Below are 26,169 nucleotides of genomic sequence, written 5' to 3' on the forward strand. Positions count from 1 at the left end.
AAATATATTTTTATTTTATAAGCATTTAAAACTTAGCCAAGACCATGCGTGGAACAAAATGCAGGAAAACCAAGAAAAAAAAATAGATAGTAAAAATGTAGATAAGTATAGTATAGTTTTTTTTCAAGTATTTTGTTAAATGAATTGTATTGTAAATATTTGTCTCTAATTAATATATTTAAAATGCACTCGTTAATGGATTTATCTATATCAAATGTCCAAGTATTAAATACCTGTAAATTATATTTGATACAACTAAAAATTTAACTGCATTTTTAAATTATTTATTTTTCCAAGAACATTTAATATGTGTAAATGTGTTTGCATAATATTGTAGGTAAGAACCATTCTCTTATTATCAAATATGTGATAAAAATTAATTTATAAACATATAGTTGTATGCATATTTATATTTTAAAATGACCTCATGTTTAACGTAAGTAGGTAATACACTCCTTTTATGGAACTTTTATAATTTGAATACTTTTTATTTCGACACATAACATTTATCAACTGTCTACTAGTTAAACAGTTTATTTTATGTGCCTATTGCATGCCATTTTAAATATAAAAGACAATGACCTTAAACTATTAAAATAATATGTAGGAATGCGTAATGTTTCAATCGTTATTTTATGACTTGATATAACAAGCATTTGTTTAACAAATGCCCATTATGGATGGGATATTGTTTTTATGTATTTACTCATTTTACTACATTATATGAGACCGCTTTATATAACTTTAAGATTTGAACTTACGTTGTGCTCATTTTATGTTACATGTATTTGTCTGTCGTAAATTTATAAATAAATAGAATAAAATCGTCCTAAAAAATTATTATTTTTTTTTTGTATAAAATACTAATTTATCGTTAATGGTCACACGGCACACACTAACTGTTTCATTAACTGATGGTATTTTACGAAGGCAATGAATACAATTTTTAAATAATCTATCGTTTTAACTTTTTATTATTAAATAATACCCCTTAAAATGGTGATACATTAATTAAAATTTATATGTAATTATTACAGAATACTATAATTTGCATTGAATAAAATAAATCTTTACATATTAAAATACTATAAAGTATAAAGTACCTACCATCATTTTTAATATTATCATAACTTCATAAAATATCTAAAATAACTAAATGCTGTATTAGGTGTACAATAATATAAACTCTTTAATAATTTACTGTAAGTTTTATTGTCATATAGTACAAAAAAAAAATCCATCTTAATTTATCAGAATTTTTTTATTGATCTCAGTAAGATATCTGAAAAATATAATTGGCTATATTTGTGTTCTTCATTACAGTTCATTAGTCAAAATTATTAATTTTGTAAAATGATTAAATGGCGCCTCGTAGACGCTTGCGTCATGTCATCGGAGTCATACATTTATATAGGGTGAGCTATTAGTTAGCTAGTTATTTACATAACGTAAGCTAAATTTTTAAAAATGCCTAAAATTAATATTTATTTTTATTTATTTATATAGACGTCCAATGAGGAATTAGGTTTTAATGGCTAGAGCGAAAGTACTAAACATAGAATTTAAACAGAAATATATTTAAACACTAATCTTAACGAGACCTAGTAAATATATTATTATACAAAGGTAATTAAGATATTTGGTTTATTTCTCAGTTCTCCTGTCACTCATAATAAAAATACACCCTAAACATAATTATTTAATAAAAACGTATAGAATATTTGTTGTTCTGTCCCTGAAATATTTTAATTAAATTAGTACAATATAATATGGGGTTGGTAATTTAGTAAATACATTTTGATGAGAGAAGTAGACATCATTTGAGCTAGATTATCCCAAATTGGATCAACTATCTTATTGGTTGTTTTCTAATTTTTTTATAAAGATTTTAGAATAGTTCGAAATCCAAAATTTTATCTTATTATTTTAGGAAATTATAAGGTTCTATATCAAAAATAGTTCCTCTATTAGGTTCTATAAAATGAATAATTTTTTTTAAAATACGAAATTTGGTTATTATTTATTAATATGCCATATTAATAATGGTCTACTGTGTGATTCACTAAGCATGGCGCATGCTCATCCCTTTTTTATTCTTCATAATATATTTTATTTTAATTCTATATTTTTCTAATTATTAAGATTTGTATACCATTTAAGAAGTGGTTTATGGCGACTTACACTTCTTTTTTATATTTTTCGTTTTTTATAACTCAAGTACAATTTTTTCTAATTACGATTTTAGACACAAATATTAAAACAGAAATTAAATCAAATGCCTAACAACTTACTGTAAGAATAGGTGGTTCTCATTAGAAATAGAATATGTATTTAAAAGTATGGCATTCTTTAAATATAATAAAATCAAAATTGTATTAAATTTATTATCAAAGGAAAAAATGAAGGTACGCTTATTGGTAAATTACTTAATAGACTGTATAATATAATATTTTATTTTGTTATTGAATTATGAACAATTTGTATGGTTAATAGAAGTCTAAAATTAAAGATATCTCACTCAGAATTTAAACCTACGTATATAAAATAAGGAAGGTGTACATGCCACATGGTAATGACTAATGAATACCCCACTGTATATTTTAAATACATAACTTAAATTTACATTGAAGTATGCTACGGTTATATTATAAATAAGTAGGGCTGAGAATGAAGTTCCCTTAATAAATCACAAACACGATAAAAGCAAATAGATTTTATGCTTTAATTCAAAATAAAGTTCTAAATTTTTTTTATTTCATAAATTTTGAATAAACAAATTTGTAATATTAATTTGAAAAAAGTTTTATAATACAACATAATTTTGCATCTTCAACTTATTACTTTTAATCTGAAAAAAATAATTCTTTATAATTGTATAGAAAATTATAACTTTGATAATTAAAATATTTGTGAAATATAGTAACAGTATTTAATACTAATATATATAAACTATAATTTATATGAAATCTCGTTAGCATATAAATATTTTAAAATAAACAATTTGAATTTTAGACTTTAGTATAAAAAACTAAAATATTTTAAAAGTTTAAAAATAACACAAAATAAAATTTCTCATCGAATTATAAAATATACATACTAAACGAGCTTTGCAAAATAATGCAAGTTCATTAAAATCTCAGTCCAATATATTTATAATATTAGCAACTTTTATAGATAGCACCATATATTAGTCATATATAGGTTATCTCAACTTATCTGTAATGACGTAACAACTAGCTGTTGTATATTACTGTCGAGTGAGCACATGATGCATCTATTATAATAAGGGATCTTAGAAACCTAATATTAGCTGTAGCTGTAACTAATATTGAAAACGTGTCTTGAATGTTTTATATCGTACTACACTCCTATAACTGCATTATTTTAATATAATTTAGGTCACATATTTCATAAGACACGATTATTTAAAATTATTTTCATTCTTCACCCATTGAAAAAAAAAAATAAGAAATGTATAAACTGCGGTATAACTTTACTGTACCATTGATACACCCCGTGTATCAACTGTATTTTACGCTGAACAAAATGATTATAATTGTTATTGGTTTTTTTATTTGATAAAAAAATATACTTTATTAAGATCAATTATTCGGCGTATGATCGAATGTATTCCACGTCAATGATTTGGCCATTGACTTTGTTCATTAAAAATTGATATTTGAGTATAGTATTTTAATTTTTTAAAGATACAAATTTGTATGAGAACGATTGTAATTTAATATGTGTAATGAATGAATATAGACTATTAGACTATTACTAATATAAATGTATAAATATTGAAAGAGAGAAAGATACAGGGTGTCCCGCGAAGATTTACCCATTGCGATATCTCCTGAAATAATGGAGATATCATAATTCTGGCTTTTTAATAAGATTCACAGGAACAAGAACTACAAATATTTCATGTTTTAATTTATTTTTATGTTTTGGTAAAAAAGTTAAAAAATGAATTTTTTTATTTAATTATTTAAAAATAAAAAATTGAAGATAGCCATTTTGTAGAGTTTTTTTCTGAAAATATTGACGTTTTAACATTTTAATTTCATCAATTTCCTGATTTTTAATATTTTTTCTAGTTAAGAAATAAAATATGAAGTTTATTTCGAGCCACACTGAAACCCGTTCGCCAGCCGTACGAGCACGCGGGCCACATGTTTGATACAATGATACCACTATGGCACTATCGTATTAAATAATTCGCAGTTTTTTTCGAAACTAGAAAAAATATTTAAAATCAGGAAATTGATGAAATTAAAATGTTAAAACGTCAATATTTTCAGAAAAAACTCTACAAAATGGCTATCTTCAAATTTTTTTTTTTTAAATATGTAAACAAAAAAATTCATTTTTTAACTTTTTTACCAAAACATAAAAATAAATTAAAACATGAAATATTTATAGTTCTTGTTCCTGTGAATCTTATTAAAAAACCAGAATTATGATATCTCCATTATTTCAAGAGATATCGCAATGGGTAAATCCTCGCGGGACACCCTGTATATTATAGTTTCTATTATGATTAATGAGTTTGTAAATTAACAGTATCCATCTAAGACCCACATAGTAATTCTTTAAGTAGGCGTCAAAATTCGCCACATATATTGTACTATTTAATCGTTAATTTTTCAAATACATTATAATGTTTAATAAATACAAGCTTAAAAACAAATAACTCATAATTCGTTCGAGTACTTTTTTTTATAATTATGAATGTACATAATGTAAATGTAATAATAATTATAATTAGTAATAATCTTACCATTAATAATGCATAACAGCATTCATACTCATGATGCTTTCAATATTACGAACTCAGCAAATTTGAGGTGGTATGATACATAGTCAACATGTCTAAAAATTATTTTTATCGAAGCTCTTTTTTTATCATACAGAATTTATGTAAGAACGTATTAAATATTAATGTATCTGTAGAAGTTATAATTTCAAAATGGTTGCCAATTTGGTGTTCCGTTGTTAATCCATATGTGATTTTTTTTTAATAGTTTGGCTAAAAATTAGAAAAAAAATGATATTACTTTATACTTTTACCACTTGAAAAAAATATTACATTTTAATATTTGTGTAATTTGATTTATCTGATCGTCTATAAATATCACCTTGGCTCTGGTAATAATTATACTTTATTACTTAAGATTTAACAAATAACTCATCCGATTATATGATTATATAATATTAGACATCTTTTATTGGTGAAACCGATGTTAATTTATATACCCACATTTTATTTTATTATACCTACTATAAATTAAGTATATTGAAGGAAAATGTATGAAGTAGAATTACTACATACATAACAGTCGAACATATTATAGATCAAAGTAATTTATATAATTATTTAAAGAAATTTTATATTAGTATCGATTAAAAATATGCATCAATTATATCTACAATTTTTCATAATAGAAGAGTTTTTGTTACATTAAATATATCTATATAATTATTATATCAAACATCAATTATACATAAAAATTTTAATCTAGGTTCATTTTATGAACCGCAAAATTTTACCTATTTAAATATAATGAATAATGAATAGTCAGTAATGGTAATTAATAATTAATTAAATTGTATATAAATATCTTATTCAAAATTTAAATTACCTTCTCCAATCTCCACAAATATATATCTAAATAATATTAAATAAAGTCTTACAAATAAGCTAGAAATCTTAATTATTTATTTGAATTTACTTTCCGAGTACAAATATTTAGAAATTCAAACAATTTTTGGACAGGTAGTGAAACTTTTCAGTTATCCCGTTGAAAAATAATTTTATATTTTATTCTTCAAAAAAATGACGAAGACTTTTTGTGGTTTAATTATTTTAAATTATTATTCGTAAATAACTATTATAATAAATAGATTATAGAAGTTTTAGTGTATAAAATAAAATTAAAATAATATTTAGATATGTAGGTGATCCATTAAACGTAAGACACTCATTATTTCAAAAATGTTCTTGAAAATATTTTTTTCAGTTGATAAATCTTAATTTTTTAAAAACAAAATTATTAAATTGTTTAATATTTTTAGAATACCTACTTTAAAATATCATAATTTAATTTTGTGCAAGTATAGTTATGAGTTATAACTTAATAAGCATTTAAAGTTTTGATTAACAGAGTGAGTGATACATACAGTAGTAACTTGCAAAATATTCGTTCACTACTCTTCTCGTTTAATATTTAAATAACTATAACTAATAAATGACTTTTTCGAAATTTAATTGTTATAGTTTGAGATATTACAAACTATATATACCTACTGCTATGAAATATAAAAATTAAAAAGAGTAAAAATCTTAAAGAATAGATAAAATATAATTTTTTCCTAAAATATTGTTTTATAATCACTTAAATTTATTTAGAAGAAATATTTTTAAAAATGTCATTGTTTTCTGATGAAAACGAGTGCCTTACGTTAAATGTATCACCTTGTAAAGATAGTAAAATTGAGAGGATGAGCGCATATGTTATCTCTGTCTTACAAAAGTACAACAGATTGATTTATTATTAAATTTGAAGTCAAAATATTTCCTATATTTTTTCCCAGGTTTTTTCGTTATTTTAATTTTAAAATGACTTATAATTATTTTAAATAATTATATAAAAATTAAAACGTGAAAAGCCAGCAAGAGATCATAAATAATACACTTATCTTTAATTTTGATGATACGTCAATAAATTTATTATGATACTAAGACTAACAACACAAAATGGAATCTGCTGAACTCAAATTTACCATGTTATATACAAGAATGTAAGACGGAGGCAACATAATATATGGGTGTGATATCCTCTTAAGCTTCAACATTTCTATTTTAAGTTTATATACTACCTATTTAGATACCTATTCTATGTTTATTATAGTAATGCTGTAAACAAAAGTAGTGTTAAATTGAATTTTTTTTACAATATTTAAAAAAAAAATCTAATCAATTATTTTTATTATTTATTATAATATCGTATTGTAAAAATTGAACACGATAAATAAAAATACATAATTAAATTCATGACTATTTATTTATTTATAGACTTATTGAAAAGTTATTTAATTCAATTTGTAAATAATTATAAATATTATAAAATGTAAAATAACATTATACATATAGTATTGTAATACAAAGTTATTGTAAATTTATTCTAATTAATAAATTTGAATACTTAATACTTATGTTAATTGTATTTTATTTTTAAAGGTTTAATAATTTCTACTATAACTGTATAAATTAGCGCAATCTAGTGGCAGTAGAGATTTTTAAAGGTGCTTTTTTTTCCTACTAGAGTGTTCTTGTACATTTAAAGGTCATTTTTAGTACTTTTATTATGATTTCGAAATCACTATTTGTACAAGAGTAGTACTTATTTTTATAATAAAAATCTTTAAATGATTTATGGAAATATAATTATTTTATGTATAAAATAAAAACCTCTTAGTTCTTTAATTTATACAGTAAAACTTCTTACAATAATTTCTCAAATAATATTTATTCCAGTAATTTAGTATTTATAATATTTACGCAGTATTAAACAATTGTATTTATATATTTACCAAGTACGGAAATTATTATAACTGATAAACCGTGATACTAAGAAATTAATTTAGAAGTAATTAATAGATATAAATCATTCATCTTATGATTATAAATTATAATAATGCTTTTTAATAATCTCATTTCGTTTTAACTATATGCGATTACAAAACTAACTTTAATTTCTATGTATGTACTAATTAGTAATTAGCATAAAATACATAATATTACAAATACATTTTACTGATGACCTAAAAATGATTATTGCGAATTTCCAAAAATTATTGAAACTGTAATGTGTAAGCCTTATGGCTGTTACGCATTTCAATGGTTTTTATGTATATATATGTTCATTTGATTTTACAGGCGGATAATGATTTGGTGTTTGACGATGATCGAACATCAAGTAATATTTTGAATGGTTTAAACCCACCTAATCATTCGGTATCCAGATTGCTAAGCTTTGTACACGGATCAGCGAAGCGGATTAAACGATCGTTTTGGTCAATTTTAGGAGAAGAAGAAACAACTGAAAAAACTTCTACTGAATCTATATCATCATCTAGTGTTGATACCAATATATTATCAAGGTAAAGAAATAATAACTGCATAATTATAATGGTTATATTAATTATTATTATTTATTATACCATAATCATAATGTAACTAATTAATAAATATTATTACATTACGAGTTACAATAATAACTACTTATATACTTGTGAATTATTATATACGATTTATCTATTTTTATTTTATAGATTATGGAGTTAATTATATTATTAAAAATAATATAATTACTTATCGATTTCCCAATGAGAATAATTTTTGTTGTTATTATAATTTATAATATTATTATTTTATTACTTTTTAAAATAATACATTCCAATAATTTATTTTTAAAATATTTAGGTATTATACTTACTATTTGTTCACTAAAATCAGCAATGGTCATTATTTTATATTTTCTTATTCATTCAAATTAGTTAAATAATCATAGATGTAAAAAAAAAGCGTGAACAGAGAGAAAAATAGTCTATTAAGTGATATTTAGTTAAATTTAATGAACACATAATGAAGTATTTAAAGTTGTTAAAGAATCAGTATAAAAGTTTCTTTGATATTTTTCGGTTAAAAATAAATTAATGTTTTATATGATTCGTTAGACTAAAAAAAACAATTTTTGAAATAATCATATTTATGAGATTTAACAAACTAAACTTAGGGCTAAAAAGAGTATATAAACTAGTTAAAGCAATAGCAACTATTTTAAGTACGATCATTGGAAAGAACATTTTCAGTTCTAAAAATAATAAAAACATATTATAGGTTTACTGATGGTCAAGATAGGCTAACTTGTATCAGAATAATATCAATTGAAAAATATGTATTAGAAGCTTTAAAAATGAGCCCTAAATTGTACGATAAAATAATAGAAAAGTTTCTTGAAAAAGAAAGAATAATTGACTTATTTATAAATTAAAAAAATGTGAAGGTAATTTATTTTGGTCAAACGAGTGAGTCAGCTGTTAATTAAAATTATTAAAGTACTGTATAAAGTATTAAATTACAGTCTTGTTAATAAATAAATACAAATTTGTGTATTATTTATTAATAATAAATTAAATAGAACTTTAATGCATTATGATAAATGAGCATTCCCATACATAGGAGTCAACATTTACCATTAGTATTTATTATATACAAGAAAATTAAGTATAAAATGACTATTGTAATAAATATTACTTAACTAAAATTTTACTGCCATAATTAAATAAAGTAGATTCAAAGTTCGAATTTCGGATACTCATCTAAGTTCATTTCTCTAGCAATATTGCTGTAAAATAAGTAACTAATTATACAGTTGTATAAACAGTGTACTTATAAAATAATTACCTATACATATCTTAATTTCAACTTAATAGTTAAATAATAATTATCTAATTATAGTTTTATTATTAATTATATAATTAATTTAGTACTTAGATAAGGTTGCGATGTTCTTATGATCTATTTAATATTTTAAAATAACATACTAATTAATGTGTTTATTATAGTAATACGTTTTTCACTTTGTTAATAGAATATTGATATAAATAATAGTTATTATATCACATTAATATTATACACTACATCTGTGGTGCTAAATTGCCTATAGCTCACGCCGTTTAATATTTAAAAAAAAATTACAATCCACATAGGTATGTAATAATAAATGATAAATAAAATCTACACGTAATATGTGTGCGTTTATTTCAATAGTTTGTTTTATTTGCATTATCTATTGCTCATTTCTAAATTATTATGGTTACTAGTTCAACAAATGTATGTAAAAATATAAAAAAATCTTTAAATCTTTACATTTTTCTAAAGTATTAAGTTTGTAATTTATTCATTCAAAAAATAGATCTATATAATTGTGGACTTATATTAATACTTACATTATGTACTGGTTTAATATATCTAATCCAGTTAAACACTTTTGCTTAATATTTAGATAAAAAAATGAAAAGTATTTTTTAGTATTTTTAGATATTTTTACGACAATATTTTAAATTGTGTTTATTTATTTTTATTTTTGAGGGAGTAAGTGTATTTTTTTGAGCTATTAAATACTTATTTTCTTTTTATATTCTTTTTAGTAATTGTGTGTGTTTTTATCACAAGTTTTTTTTACTGAAGTTTCAGTTATAGTGTATATTAGTTAATTTTTCCACTAATTTCGATTGTAATAAATAGCTCGTTTTTGCTGTAGGGTGACGAGAACGACGCAGGAAGAAGCAGATACAACGATGTCAATGACAGTAGCAGATAGTGGACCAAATCGCGGAGATATATCATCTCTCGATGACGATGAAGACAACTATCTGACGTCGGGTGATGGTAATCATTCGGGTGATGGACCAGACATTGATGATCATTATACGACAAACAAACCACGGCTAGTTGGAGTACAAGACGATCTATTCTCTAGAGATAATGTGAATGGCTTTAATTTGACTATAAATATTCCAATCAACTCTGTTACTGTCGATTCTACCACTACTACAAGCACCGCCGCCACTACTGTTACAATGACAACAACAACAGAGACCACAGCTACCCAACCATCCACAGTTACTCAAACGTCCACGACTACTGAGTCCCCAACGAGCGCGGCGCCGCTATCACCATCTCAAGTATTTGTCGACCAAGGCACAAGTAATACTGTTATAGTATTATTTTATTTTTAAATGCGTATCTCATGAGTCATTAGTTAGAGTAGATCACGTCATATTCGCTATACGGGGCAATTTATAAAAAAAAATATTTCTTCAATATTTTTTTAATAATATGAAAACTGTCATAACTCATATGGTGCCCATATCATAAAACAGCTGTTAATAAACTCCATTAATTATATTTTGTATGAGTGAGAACGTGAACATCTGTTTTACTTATCATCATTCATCGACAATATTTTTTATTTATAATACAACTATATGATTAAGTAAAACAAAATAGTAAAACATGAAGATTTCAAGTAAGCTGTATAAGTACTTGCGTGGATAAAAAAAAATAGTAACATTTAAGTATAAAATAATATTTTAAATTAATAATATGGTAAATAGCATTTAATATAAGAATATAATTCCAGTGCATTTTATTAGTTATTACTCACTATTATACTAATGAATAACTTACCTTTTATGAAAATTATAACTGTTTCATACTTTTATTAAATAGATTATCAAAACTATCAAAAACTTAAGTGAAGAATATTCTTACCACTACAAATTACAAATAAGTATTGAATACTTATTTATATTTTAATAGTAAATAAAAATATTTTTTTCTAATAATTGAATAAATATTTTACCAATTTTAAAAAGATTTGATTACGATAAACAACAAATGGTTTTTTATTTTAATGAATATCGTTTTAAAATTGACTGAAACAATTTTAAACTTAATAAACAAATTATAAGTAAATTGATATAGCAGCTGTAATCCAATTTTTCTCAAAATCAGATTTTTTTTTACATTAAGAATAAAACCAAATTTATTATACAAATTACTTTATTTATAATGATATTCAAAGATTTGATTATATTTATACCAATATATATATATGTGTATGACAGTAGCGTATTTAAGATTTTGTCAAGGGGGGGGAAGATATACGTTGGCAAATATATAATTTCCTTGATAAGGTGTTGAGGTATACTTATCATCATCACTATTTAACAAAATAAATTTCTCCACTTACTATAAATTAATAAAAAACCATTTTGCTTTTACAGCTATTTTTAGGGTACATTTAACAATCATGGAGCCATATACCAAAGACTATGCTGATATGAGAAGCGAAGCTTTTGAATGGCTAGCCAACAATATAACTCTATCACTGAATGAAGCATTAAAACAATATGGAGCTTACTCACCAAGAGTAGTAGCAATCCAGTAAGAGTTTAACTACCAACATACTTTCTACTTAAAACTTACAATTTATAACATGGCTTATGATATATAATAACCACCAAACATATATTATGAGCTCATCATTTATATGTTCTTAAATTTAACTAATCACAATGACCATCAATTAGAAGATTTTACGAATTTACATGTGTTTTATTCAATAAGTAAATGAAATAAATTTGGTTTGCTACTATTTTGTTTCAGGCCAAGTAGCGACGAGTTTTTTGTTAGAGCGACCGTTGACATTGAATCCGAAGGACGTGAATCCAAAGAAACATTAGAAAATCAGCTCCGTTATTTCATATCAAACTCTAGAGCATTTAATCCAAGCAGCCCGCTTACTGTTATCGATAAAGGATTCGATATCATACAAGGTAAATTTAAACGCATATGACATCAGCCGATGAACCTGCCGTTATATTTTATTAGCCAAGGGTTATTTTATGTAATAACTTTACAGGCATTGTAGGAGATCTGCTGTTTGGAAATTAAGAGTATTATTATTTATATAATATGATACCTATTATAATAATTAATAGTCAGGTAGAACTTTGTTCACGAGTCGTATATATTCTTTGAAAATCACTTAGTGTTGGTTCATATTATAATCACAAAAAAAAATTCCGATTTTAATAATATTTTTAATGTTTTAAATATTTATATACTTGGATTCAAAATATAATATTAGTATTGGTACATATACTTATTAATAATTATACAAATTTAAAACGTAAGTGCTTAAATTCTAATACAAATAGTAGTCCATTTAGTAAAATTTAAATTTTTTGTGATTAGTTATTATATTTCCAATATTTCTATACAATTAAATTCAAGATAATCTCTCCACATTTGACAGTAGTTTATTCTACTATGTAATCATCGTGCACGTACTCGTAAATGTATTATTATAATATTTATTTTGCTTGAGAATGTAATATATTTTGTTGAGCAGTTTAAATGGTACCTTTAAAGTATAAATCTATTATTTATTTTATAAAGTAGATTTTTCTGTAGTTAATCACTATGTTAATACACATTTATATATATATATTTTTACAACTAAAGCATATGTTGGTCTCACCGCTACTTGTCAATCGAGCGAAATGCTTTGTGTAGTCACCAACACTTGTTTACCACCAGAATCTCGATGCAATGGCACGACTGAATGCCCAGACGGAACTGACGAACAAATGTGTCCGAGTGTTCCAAGACTTCTTATACCTCACAGTAAGTGCCTTAGGAAATAACAGTTGTGTCGACTTTTTTGGATACTTTTTTGTGCATAACAAAATAAGTGTTTTTTTATTTTTAATACATGGGTAGTTAAATTAATTATTTGAAATATTATACAAATATCAACTATATATAAATCACGGGGACTGAAGTAAACTTTTCTAGAGAATTAATTATTCTGATGCTAAATACAATAAACAAGGTGTGCTAGTTGTGAGAGTAAATTCTGTTTTGAATTGTATAAATTATTGAACACAAATTATGTACTTAATTGTATTTAATATATTATTTTAATATTGCATAGTTTCTCAAAAAATTAATTAATATGATAATTTTGTTACTAAGTAAATAGTATTAATATATTATAAGGAAAAAAATCTGAGAAAGTTATTAATAAGTTAAGAAACATAATATATCTAAATTAATAACATAGTTAGATATGCTATTACATGAAGAATATTATAAATTGTTGAAAAATATATTCTGAATTCTGATAGTTATTATTAATTATCATTATAATATATACAAGGCCGTACTCAGAACAAATTTTCTGTAAAGAGGGTGGGGGGTTGAGTCTATAAACCCCCAGATACGGCCTTGATTATATGTTAGATTAGATTTTTTTTAATCAACTAACTATATTTTTAATACAATTAATATAATATAATATTAGGTGGGCATATATTATTTGTGTAAAAGGTAAGGTATAACTTATAACATATACTTAAGTATCAAGTATATGAAAAACAATACTTCATATTTTCATCAAGATTTTTATTCATATTGATATACAAAAATTTTTGCTGTTAAACTACGGCTTCTACTTTTGACTAACTAAGTAAAGTATCGTATTGTTTTAAAAAATATATTGAGATTATGGTGTATTAAAAAACGTGCATGACCACATTATCCAAACTTATTTTGTAGTTTATAAATGCACTATTTTATAATATTACACAGTTAAGGCATTTTTCTATTATGCACAAAATTATACTGCACATACAATAAGCTATATTTTATTCAAATTTTAATATTAATATTTGAAGGATTGTATATTAAACAAAAACATATAAATTACATATTTTTTCAAATATACCTAGATTATTTTGAATAAGTAGGTACCAATAAGCTAAAATATTTTAGTAATCAGGAACATAATAATTCTATTGGTTTATGCATCTCTATAGAAAAACGAAGTATGATTTATTGATTTTACAATGATGTTACAATTATTTAATCGTTCTTCATCACATTTTGAAGCAGAAAAAATACTTAAATCTTCTATATTGAAAGTGATTTCTGGTAGCAAATTTAATATAGTTGATACTTGACAGGAATAAAGAAAGGTTAATAAAATAAAAACACAACTTTTTTAATAATCAAGAAAAATTAACAAAGAACAGGAATATAATATATATACGCAACAGCAGTTTTTGATCAAATCTATTTTATTTTTCAAAAATATTATCTATATAGAGACTTGAAACTTTTTACTGTTATATATATCTTTATTTTTTATACACATTGAAATTTTCAAAATATTTAGTGTAATTTTAACTTTTAAGCTATTTATAATATGAACCTAATTACATTTTCACATTATTTTACGACATTTCGGTATTGGTTTATAGCAGACGTGGCTTTAGAAGCTTATCAGGGGGAGGGAGCTCAAAAAATATCCTAACCTAAAATGCAGATTCGTCAATAAAAATCTCTTATACAATACAAATTATACTTGGTTTTATTTAATAAAATATTTTAAATAACAAACCCCAACCTTTTTTTTTTTTGCTAATATTTTTTTTATTTCAACAACTTTGTCATACATACGTGTAAAGTTTTATTAACTAATATAATTTAATTCATCACAAACTTTTTTTAAATCGCATTCATCTTTTCTTTTTTTTTTTTGCTTACATAATACTTAGTTTCATTATGTATAAATTACAGTTGCAGGTAAATATAAATATTAAATATTATATCAAATAACACGATTATAGTTAATGCAAAGGTATCTTTAAAGTATAGCCCTAGTACATATATTATATAGCTTTTAGAATGTATAAAATTTGTGTTGATCTTCATTTTAACATTTTTGAAAAAATTCATATTTTATTATTTTGTATGACACGCTGTCAACATTAAAATAAACAAAATGCACTCAATTGTTCAACAATCGACATAAATACTAAACGTCAACGCACCATTATTCCGTCGTTTATAATCTATGTCCTGCTCGTGCATCTTTATCAAATATGGTACATGGTTAAATTAAACAAACTATTTTGACATTAAATTGTATAATTACTTATATTACCCCTGATATCATTTTTCTTTATCGTAATTTAATATAAATATATCTCGTGGATTTTAAACAACAAATCGAACTCAAAATTGAATTACAGTGTTCTAAAGGCAGAAATTTCTAGAGTGCTTTTCCATTAATGGATTTAGGCATACTGCCAATATTTCACGTAAGTTGGTTGTAATATTTCCATAAAGTATTGTGATTTAATTTATTTTACTTGAACATAAGGTAACACTGCCAAAGATGATAATTAAAATAGCTATTAAAAAATTTATTAAATCAAATTATGAAAATATTTATTTTTGTTCTTAATGAGAAATTTGATCAAACCGCGGTTCGCAATCTATTCCTTGTCGTATCAACTGTTATACAAATATGTAAAAAAAAATAAAATTGTTTGCATAATAAATATAAAAAAAACAATAATTTAAATTTAAATCTGTATTTGCATATCACTTTCTTATTAATTAATTAGTTAATTAACTTACATAGAGTAAAAACTAATGAGAGTTTATACTATTATTACATGAACTATAATTTTAATAAGCACCATGTAATCTTAGATTGTATCATATACCTGCATATTATCTTGTTCATTTGAAACAAATTGTATTATTTTATTTATAATTCACTATGCACTGTATAATGAGGACTGGTTATAATGTGTATCAATAAATACGAAAGTGCATGCAAAAAAGGTCAGACGTCAAGTGTTGTCAATAAATCAGTTCATGGTCTATTGATTCACGTGATCCGAGGATTTTTGTTATAAAACCACTTTCCTCGAGACCCGGTAAATTTGATTAGAGGGTTTGATATAATACCAACTACAGGGTACTAAATCACAATGGTGAATCAATGGATCAATTATAAAACCTATATGAGAATGAGAATGTGTTACGTTATAGAGTATCTATCTTGTAAACTACTAACCTATAGTAATTCAACCAACATTAAAGTGTGTTTTTACGATAACTTATGCCTATTGTAGGATAAATTATTTTTACGACTGTTATTTGAAACATTTGTATTATAAAAGAGTTAGTACTGTGCTTTTATTTTGCATTAGATTGTATAGCGAAAATCCGGTTTGAAATAATATAAAGAGGTACATAATGTATACGAGTTCATTATTGTATTTTTAATGGGTATTCCATTCTATTGCGGAAAAATTAACTTAAGATATAAATATTCTATTTATTTTTACTTTTTAGTATTGGTAAAATCGCGTTCATTGGTTTTAAAATAAAATTAAAATAGTTTCTACCATTGAGTTACATAAATATATTATAAAATATGCAATAGATATATATTTTGTAACACGTATTCTTCATCACTCATTTATATATTTTAAAAACTATTATTAAGGAAAAAAAATTTATGTTATTTGTTCAATATAATAATATTAATAATTACATTTCCTATACATGCTCTATACAATGTACCTATGCAATTATTGATGATGAATAAATTTAAAATTTAAACTCAAATGATTTATAATGTTTGTATTATAAAATCATTTTTGATTTTGTTGTTGTTGTTTTAATAGTTGAATTTAGATTTGTCTAAAAAGTTCAAATAGTTTTGATTATCATAAAAAAACTAAAATTATTTACTTTAACATTGTAATAGAGATAAACTAATCCTAATCTCTCGCCTAAATAAAATCCATACTTAATAAGAAAACCAATTTTGAAAAGATAGGTAAGTGGGTACCACTCTACTGTACATAATGAGCCGAGTATATCACTATTATAGGAGTGTAAAATTCAAATTAAATTATTTTTTTTGATATTAATATAATTATTTTACTTTTAGTATTACTGTAGATTGATATATTTTTTTCTGAAAATAATGCATTTTTTATAGGTATTACATCTATTTAACTACAACTAGGCAGTAAAACAATAAAAGTAGAATCGTATAATATAAAAAGATAATATCTTAGAATAAATTAAAAATGTCATCGCGTATAGTAAAATTGTTAATAATATAATATTAGACGTAAAAGTTATAGGTTTTCACGAATAATATATTTTAAAATTATAACAAAATAATTAATTAGTTTAAATTTTAACTTAAAATGCCTATAATTAAAAATTGTTTTTGTATATTCCAGTATGAACTACATATTATGAGGAACAATGCGTTCATTTTTTAAACTAAAGATATCAAAATTAAAAATTTCATGTCTTTTACTACAGGACAATTTTTATACTCTACAATACGTGTAGTTTATAATTTTTGTGATTTTAATAAATGTTGTTAAAATTTGAACTTTATATACAAACTTTTAAAAATAAAGTTTAGTATTTTTAATATTTTGATATAAATATAAGAACAACTTAAATAGGATATTTTACTAAATATTCAGAATTTTAACTCAGCAAATAATTTTTTATTGACATTTAAAAAATTATGTTATGAATAGAAAACGATAATATAAACATTTAGTGAAAATTTCAAGTATCATCTACAATTTTTTGTTTTCGAGTTACATAAAAAAAACAAAATTAATTTTGTCGAAAATTGGATTTGTGTAAAAATTCCAGTTTTTCCGTAATTTTTTTTATAAAAATAAAAGCTGAGGATTTTTTTTTAACTTTTTAAAAGTACAAACTAGATTTAATTTGCTATTCAAAACCATGATAAAAGTTGAAAATTAAAGCATTTTATCGACTATTTATTATACACACATACATACACAAAAAAAACATATCGTTGTAAAATCAAAACATTTATCACTTCACTTAAAATCTAAAATTATGTGAATTACATATAAAATATTTAATTTAACCATTTGTAATAATTTCTATTTTAATTAAGGTGCAATATTATAAAAATGTATGCTCTTTGATTTTCATAATGCTATATTCAAAATAAATAATGATGTATAAGTTTTAATTTATAAATTATTTAATTGTTTATTGGAAAATTAAAATAATATATAATTATTATTATAACTAAAAACTACACTGTATATGTCAACTATCAACAAAATATTTTATCAATATATTTTACATATTTAAGTATGACTATATACGATAATTGATTTGTTTTATTTCAGTTTGCAGAGTTGATGAATTTCAATGTGACGATACTACCTGTATTCCAAATTCAAAAAGATGCAATGGTCTTAGTGAATGCTTGGATCAAACTGACGAGAGAGATTGTCCATTATTAACTCCCGGTAAGACAATTTTGATTTCATTCGTTTAATACTTGTTTTATAGTAATTAATTTATTAGAACAAATTATGACTTATGACAATTGAGATTAAAAAAAAGGTAGGCAAGTGAACACCGCTCTGCTATACATTAGGTATCAATTTAAATTTTATATAGGTGTGTTAAATTTGAATTAAATGATCTATCATTGTACATGATAAATTATTTTGAGTCCTAAAATATTGTGTTTATAATATTATTTATTTAGTATTATTATAATTATTTTAGGTATTTACCAAATTATGTCAACTTAAATAATTCGAAATTTAATAACACACCTCTGTAAATATCGTAAAACGGTAAAAAAAGATTCATAGTATAAGTAATAATAAGTTAATATCTTAAAATAAATCAAAAATATCATTGCGTATATTTATTAAAATTTATAATAATATAAATACAGTAAAATCCCGTTACAACGAACTTCAAGGGACCGAATTTTTTTTCGTTATAATGGGAATTTCGTTGTAACCAAAATTTGAATAAGCTCCTTTATAAGCCCTGCTTTCTGACAGAGGAATTCTATGAGTTTCGATATAACGGTATTTTTTGTTGTATTAGTATTCATTGTACCAGAAATTCACTGTATATAATATACGTAATATATTATAAATGATACATTTTCAGTTCTTACTAATAATATTTTTAATTTATAACAAAACAATTAATATCGGTATTTATCATTTAAATAAGTAAAAATTACTTATTTAAAATGCCTATAAAAAATTATTGTTTTAATATGTTTGTTTAGAATTTTAAAAAGTAGCTAATTAGTAAAAGTATCAAACAAAATCACTTTACAACCAAAAACCACCAGGTGAAAAATTATTATATTATCGCTTCTCTCAGAAACTAATAGATTAAAAAAAATAATACATTATGTTTTATGCTGTATACAAATTTAACAGCAAATATTTTTTGTTTGTTCTGGAGATTTTAAATGTTATGTTGATATTATTTGTGTAAAAATTCCAGTTAATTGGTCTAGAATAATTTCATATTTACATTTAGATATCCAAAAAGATTTGATTACATTTTTACAATACGTAAGAAATAACTAATAACGTGGAACTAAAAAACATTGATTGTTACATAATATGATTATATTATTATAGTACTATTATTATTTATTATTATATATATCTTTATTTTAAGTGTGATGTATGTGTGTTTAAGTTTGGTATATACTATATCATTTTTTAGAATATATTTAAATATACCAACGCCGGTTCAACAACAGGGTTTGCTGCACCCAGTAGGCAAATCTTAAATATTTATAAGTTATAAGTTATAATCATACAAAACCACGTGATAGCACAAGGTTGTTGAATAATCTCAAAGATTCGGTAATATACATCAAATAATATTAGTATGAAACTATGAAAGTGAATAATCGAAATACTGTCAAGTATTTGTCATTAGATTATGTTTATATTCCATTTAAGATGTTTAGGAATATACTAGCTGTCATCTACGTTATATACAGTGGCGCCGAAGTGTTTAAAAAATACTATGACATCGTACATCCAAGGGCCTCTCTGGAGCTTGGGCCCCAATTTTTTTTTCAATGTAACAATGAAATGCAAAACTAACTTCTCACATATTTAGTGTAAAACCATTTTTTTTTCAATTTTTAGCCGAAAAGTTATTTAAATGTATTTTTAGTAACCCTTGGTAAGCCCTCAGCTATAAAATCTACTATGACACATGCCATAGATAAATTAGGTGTTCGGCGCCACTGGTTATATATACAATATATTACTTAGTATTATTATTTATAATTACAGTGATAAAATCCAAAATAAAATTAATTCGATTTTTTATTTTGACACGTATGTTTGTTATTGATTTTTTAGATGGTAAAATTTAATTTAATACTACAGGTTGTCCTAAAAATATTTATTGGAGTATAATTAAACAAGATTACCTCCAACTCTTTAAGATGATATTATATAAATTCATGGAACACTACCTGTGTGCTATATTATAAGTTATACATTTATAATCAATAGAATTTAATAATTTATACATTATATGAATTTTAAGCTATACACTATTCTGTGTTATTTTACAAACATCCAAGACAACATTATAATCTATTTAGTACTTAAGTATTCATGATGTTCAATGACATTCGTAAAAATCTCAACGACCTCATCTATTAATTTCATGAATCCAATTAAATGACTGTAAATGCAAATTATTACCCCCATAGAATCATTTCATAAGATTACGTAATTTTTAAAAAAAAATAATAAAAATAGCTACAGAATTTAAAAACAACTGACGAGATTGATTGCGTCCATTGCATGTAATTATCATTATTATTTCATAGATCTTCTTTCTTGCTGCACTATAATAATAGATTATTTGCTTTTTATTTTGCCGATGGTGTCCGCTGGTTCTTTCCTTGTAGACAGGTAGCCAACGGCAGAAATTAATATGTTCATAATAATACCCGTATAGCCGTATAGTATCATAGGTGCATGTTATACACACACATACACACCACACTTATAGTTACGAGTATATATATATTAAATGTAAGTAGGTTTATACCATGTTCATTTTAATAGCAACTCCAAAGTTATTATTTAATTTCGTGATGTCATGAACGCCAACGTTTTCCGCCCGCAACCAATGTGTTCTTATCTAATAGACGTTCACAGTTTACACATATACATACAGTCACACACGCGACACACGTTGTGGTTCACAAAAAGAAGTATTAAATTATAAGCACGTTTGCTTAAAGAATGAGTCGATATTATATTATCGTAGGTGTTTTTTATGTACACGATACACTATAGTGTATGCCCATACTGTAATAAATAATAATCATTTATCAGTAATGAATTACCAATTAATAAAACAGTTTTGTAGGTACCTTAAGAGCAATTTGGTGAATTTATTAAAATTAGTTTTAAATACGATATTAATTATTGGAAAATTGTAATTAACCGAAATTATATTCGATATTTTATATTTTATAATCTAAATATTAAGCACATTTCTTATTACTGTGAAAATTGCAAAATATAGTTAGGTACCTACTATTACTCTATAATATAACGAATTATACGATTGACCAGTTACTGGTATTTATCAACTAGAGTCTAGAAGTAAAGGAAAATTACATTTAATGTTAAATAAAAACATACTGTGTTCAAACTTAAAATTATATCCCGTCATATTCAAATTACAAGTAAATGTCCATAACTCATAAAAAAAAGTTTTGGCTGATGTATGGTGTACCTAGAGTCTAATATTGTTTAAATCAATATATCTGTACATTTAAATACTTAAAATAAAATTATATATTTACTTTTTCGTGTTTAATTTAATAATTCGAATAAAAGTATAATTACAATCTGTAATATTATTATTAGGGCTAGGATTTATATGCAACAGTATGTTTTTTTAACGACTTCTAATTAATATTTTTGTCAGTAATGTCCACGAATCACTTCATAATGAGTTAAATGGTGGTGTTTATTTTGCATATTTTTGCATATTTTGAATAAAATGAATATTATTACATATTTTGACTATAAAAATGCGACAAATAAATGTTTCATAGTAATTATTATATACAATGAGTAAATTTGATAGCTTAACTAAGATTACAACAACATAAAATAATGTAAGGAGAGGGAGACCTACTAGTGTGAAAAACCTCTGACTTAGAGGGTGGAAGACTTAAGTTTAATTAATACAGGTCAGGGTTCAAGTATAGACATATAAAACAACTAGATAATCGACTTCATGATAATATTGAAGTCGGCAGCCATATGCTAACAGGAAAATGTTTATAAAATTCTGATATTATATGAAACTACGAAGCGAAATTTATTATTTGTATTATTATCGATGTATAGGTATATTATCTATTGAGTTATTTTTTAAACATTACCCTGTTGGCATATGACCACATGACTTAAACTTTTCTATGAGAATATAACATGCAGTCTACCATCTTTGGTTTATATGTCTATAGGTTCCAAAGATCTCGACACCAGTGTATTTTTAGTCGAAGTAGGGGGATAAAATTATATTTAAGTATAATATTATTATTAATTAGTAAATTCATATATTTTTTTCAATATTCATAATATTATAAATAACACTATTTAATAAAATAGAAAATTTAATTCAGTTACTTTGCCATAAACTTAAAAATTATCTATTCAATAAATCATATTATTTACAAATTTGTGTGTATTTCGGCAAATTTTTTTAAATATTTCCTACTTTAAACCGAATACATAATAATTATATTTATATACAGTAATATAATGTAATGTATATACAAGTTTAGATATACACAGACAAAGACTATAGCTTATTTTATGGATAATTTAATGCGAAAAAAAGTAATGCGAATAATCTGTGACTAAAAATGGTCAAAGAAAAATCTGGAAGAATAGTACTCTAAATAAATTAGTAAAATATTTTTTAATTTTAAACACGTACATTTTGACAAACTTTCCCTTTACTAAAAATCGTATTCTCTGTTCACATACAATAATGAAATTCTCAGACTAAGTATATTATTTGTCAATGAACGATTGTTGGTTGTCCTTGCAGGTCCATTGCTCCTAACACAACCGAATTTTAATATATCGGTGGGACTACATACACATATATATATATATATATATATATATATTTAATACAATGCTTATTTGAATAAATTGTTTAGAATTATTTTCCATATTCAAAATAAACAGAGAGTTACAAACAATTCATCCACGATTGGAAGAACAATGTTGTTTAACTAATATAATTTATTAGCGTCGATATTCAAACTAAAAATATATTATTATTTTGCATTGCAAATATCTTATATACACAAATAAATGCTAATGTAAAAATGGCACATTTTTAAGTTCATGTTAAATGGCCAAAATTATTTATTTATATTTTTGACAACTGACAAGCAATCGTTTAGTAAAATAATTTCAATTTTTGTAAAAAAATATTGGCACACATATAACGATTTTATAAATTTAATTATTTTTATTTATTATTTGATGAATGTATGAAATAAATTAGAAAAATACACATGTTTATATTATAAACTTATTATCATCGATAATATGCAAGTATATAATAGCACAGCTAAATCGAATAAAACCAATATGATAAATCACAGTACACTAAATGATTATAATATCCAAAATTAATTTATCAAACATTGATACATTTTTCATTTACCTACACGAGATTAACAACAAATTTAAGTTTTTGATCTACAAATATAACTTAAAAATGTGTAATACATTACTATAAATTATAAAATATAAAATACTAGAATATAATACAATAAAATATATTATTAGTAAGACAATGTAATTTTACTATTGCCTTATAAATTATAAAATAACTGAATATATTTGAAAAAAAAATAAATATTTTTATAACTAATAGACTCAACACCTGTTCTATGTCTTTATAATGAAATATAATTGTTATCTTATAGTGTTTAAATGGTTAATATATAGTTAATGAAATTTAAAATTTATAAATGATAAAAAGTACCTAGGTGCCTATATTAAAAAACAAGAAATACTTTGTTTTTTATCAGTATAATAAAAAAAAACTTATATAACTCATAAAATATTTCAAACGCTAGTAATAATAATAATTTATATCGTTATATTTAAATTCAAACATTAATTTTGAACTAACGATTTACTTTGATTGTAACTTATTGACTTATTAAAAGCAAACTCATCAACGACAGTTTTTAATTATTCGTGAAATGTTAATGTATAATAATTAAACATCCTATAAATACGATAATGGACAAAAGTTTGGTGGTAAATGAGTGTATTTTTATTGAAAATATAAATTTCTATTTAATTGGCCTGAATTACCTCGTATATATAGTTTGACAGATACGATAAATTGTTCTAATTATAAATTTTGAAATGATGGTTTTAAGTAACGCCGTTCATTGATATAATTTGTAAGCTAATATAATACATGATGTGAATTTAATCATTTATATCAATGAATTTAAAATCTATTATTCGTAAATTATAAATGTCCGTAATATTTATTCAGCATTAGACATTAAAATTAAAAATCAAAAAATATATTTATTTAAACACGTACAGCTTCTATATAAAAAAATCCTAAGAATAGAATAAAATATGTATAACAAATACACTGATTGCTTGTAATAAAACAAACCATGACATCATCATTCACCAGTTCGAATGATTTACACTTTAGATATTATTAATGTTCGAAAAAATCCTTGAAAATGCATTTAAAAAATAAAAAAACATAAAACATTCATTGAAATTAAACTGTCTCGTAAAAAAATATAAACTTTAGGTTTTCAGCTGAGCGTGGAACCTATTGATAATTGTTTCTTTCTGAAAGAATTTTTTTTTTGGCTAAATGTTCTGAATATACTGAATGTAATACTTGGTGATTACGTTATATACTTATATACAACTGAAATAAATGAAAAAATAGATATTTCCAAATTTAGATATTTTATAAATCTCGTGTTACTAAATGTACAAAATATATAGGTACATATGTATTCAATACATACGATTTTTTTTTTTTAATATTTTCAATTTGATTTGTAACCTGTCATCGATGCGTAGGTATTGATAAAAAGTCTTGATACAATGACAATAAATTAATGTGTGATATAATTCTCGAAATATAGTTCTAATTACATTAGGTCACATATTCGTGTTGTTTTCTTGCTGTTATTTAAAAATAAATTTAATCATTTTTTTTTATACGCCCACAAAATTTAAAAACATCAAATGAAAAATGCATCGTCATCAATTTAAAGTCATTTTAAAATAATTACAAAAATGTTATCAAAATTGATAGGTCTGTTGAATGATATCTAGGTTGGAAAAATATTACAGTTACGCACTTTAGCGTCACAGGGACTGAGTGATAATATTATGCGTTGGCCAAATTTTTAACCGAATTTTTCTATATTTAAAATGATTATATAATAATATTATACATGGTCTCTCAGTCGTTTAAATAAATAAAATGTACGAGTGGGTGATTTGATGGAAAAACGAATCATTTTGAGGTTTTTAATTTTATTGAAAATTGTTTGTCGTTCTTAAAAATTTTATTTTGAATTTTATAACCACGACGAGTTAATGCACAAAAAAAAATATTTTTGACAGTGATGAAGGAAATTCACTTTGTGTTTAGTTGTCGTCTTCGTTATTGTTTATTTATTTTAAAACGTTTTTTACCAATATAAAATTAAATCATGGAAAGTCGGCCGTCAACTTAAAATAAAATAAATTTTATTTACTGAATTTTTACAAATAGGATGACGATAAAAATAAAACAAATTATGTTAAAACTAT

General features: G+C 23.5%; 1 protein-coding gene across 1 annotated transcript in view; it reads left to right on the forward strand.

Annotated features, from left to right (window-relative positions):
• The window catches only part of LOC113552457 (basement membrane-specific heparan sulfate proteoglycan core protein), a 146,749-nt gene that overhangs the window by 51,047 nt on the left and 69,533 nt on the right, over positions 1 to 26,169 (forward strand). The window contains exons 3-8 of the mRNA XM_026955336.1: positions 7,940 to 8,163; positions 10,329 to 10,774; positions 11,857 to 12,016; positions 12,239 to 12,408; positions 13,100 to 13,261; positions 18,643 to 18,765. Coding sequence (XP_026811137.1) covers positions 7,940 to 8,163; positions 10,329 to 10,774; positions 11,857 to 12,016; positions 12,239 to 12,408; positions 13,100 to 13,261; positions 18,643 to 18,765 — 1,285 coding nt within the window. The remainder of the gene's footprint in view (positions 1 to 7,939; positions 8,164 to 10,328; positions 10,775 to 11,856; positions 12,017 to 12,238; positions 12,409 to 13,099; positions 13,262 to 18,642; positions 18,766 to 26,169) is intronic.

Source organism: Rhopalosiphum maidis, chromosome 2, assembly GCF_003676215.2.
Source record: "Rhopalosiphum maidis isolate BTI-1 chromosome 2, ASM367621v3, whole genome shotgun sequence".
In the NCBI taxonomy this organism is placed as follows: Eukaryota; Metazoa; Arthropoda; class Insecta; order Hemiptera; family Aphididae; genus Rhopalosiphum; species Rhopalosiphum maidis.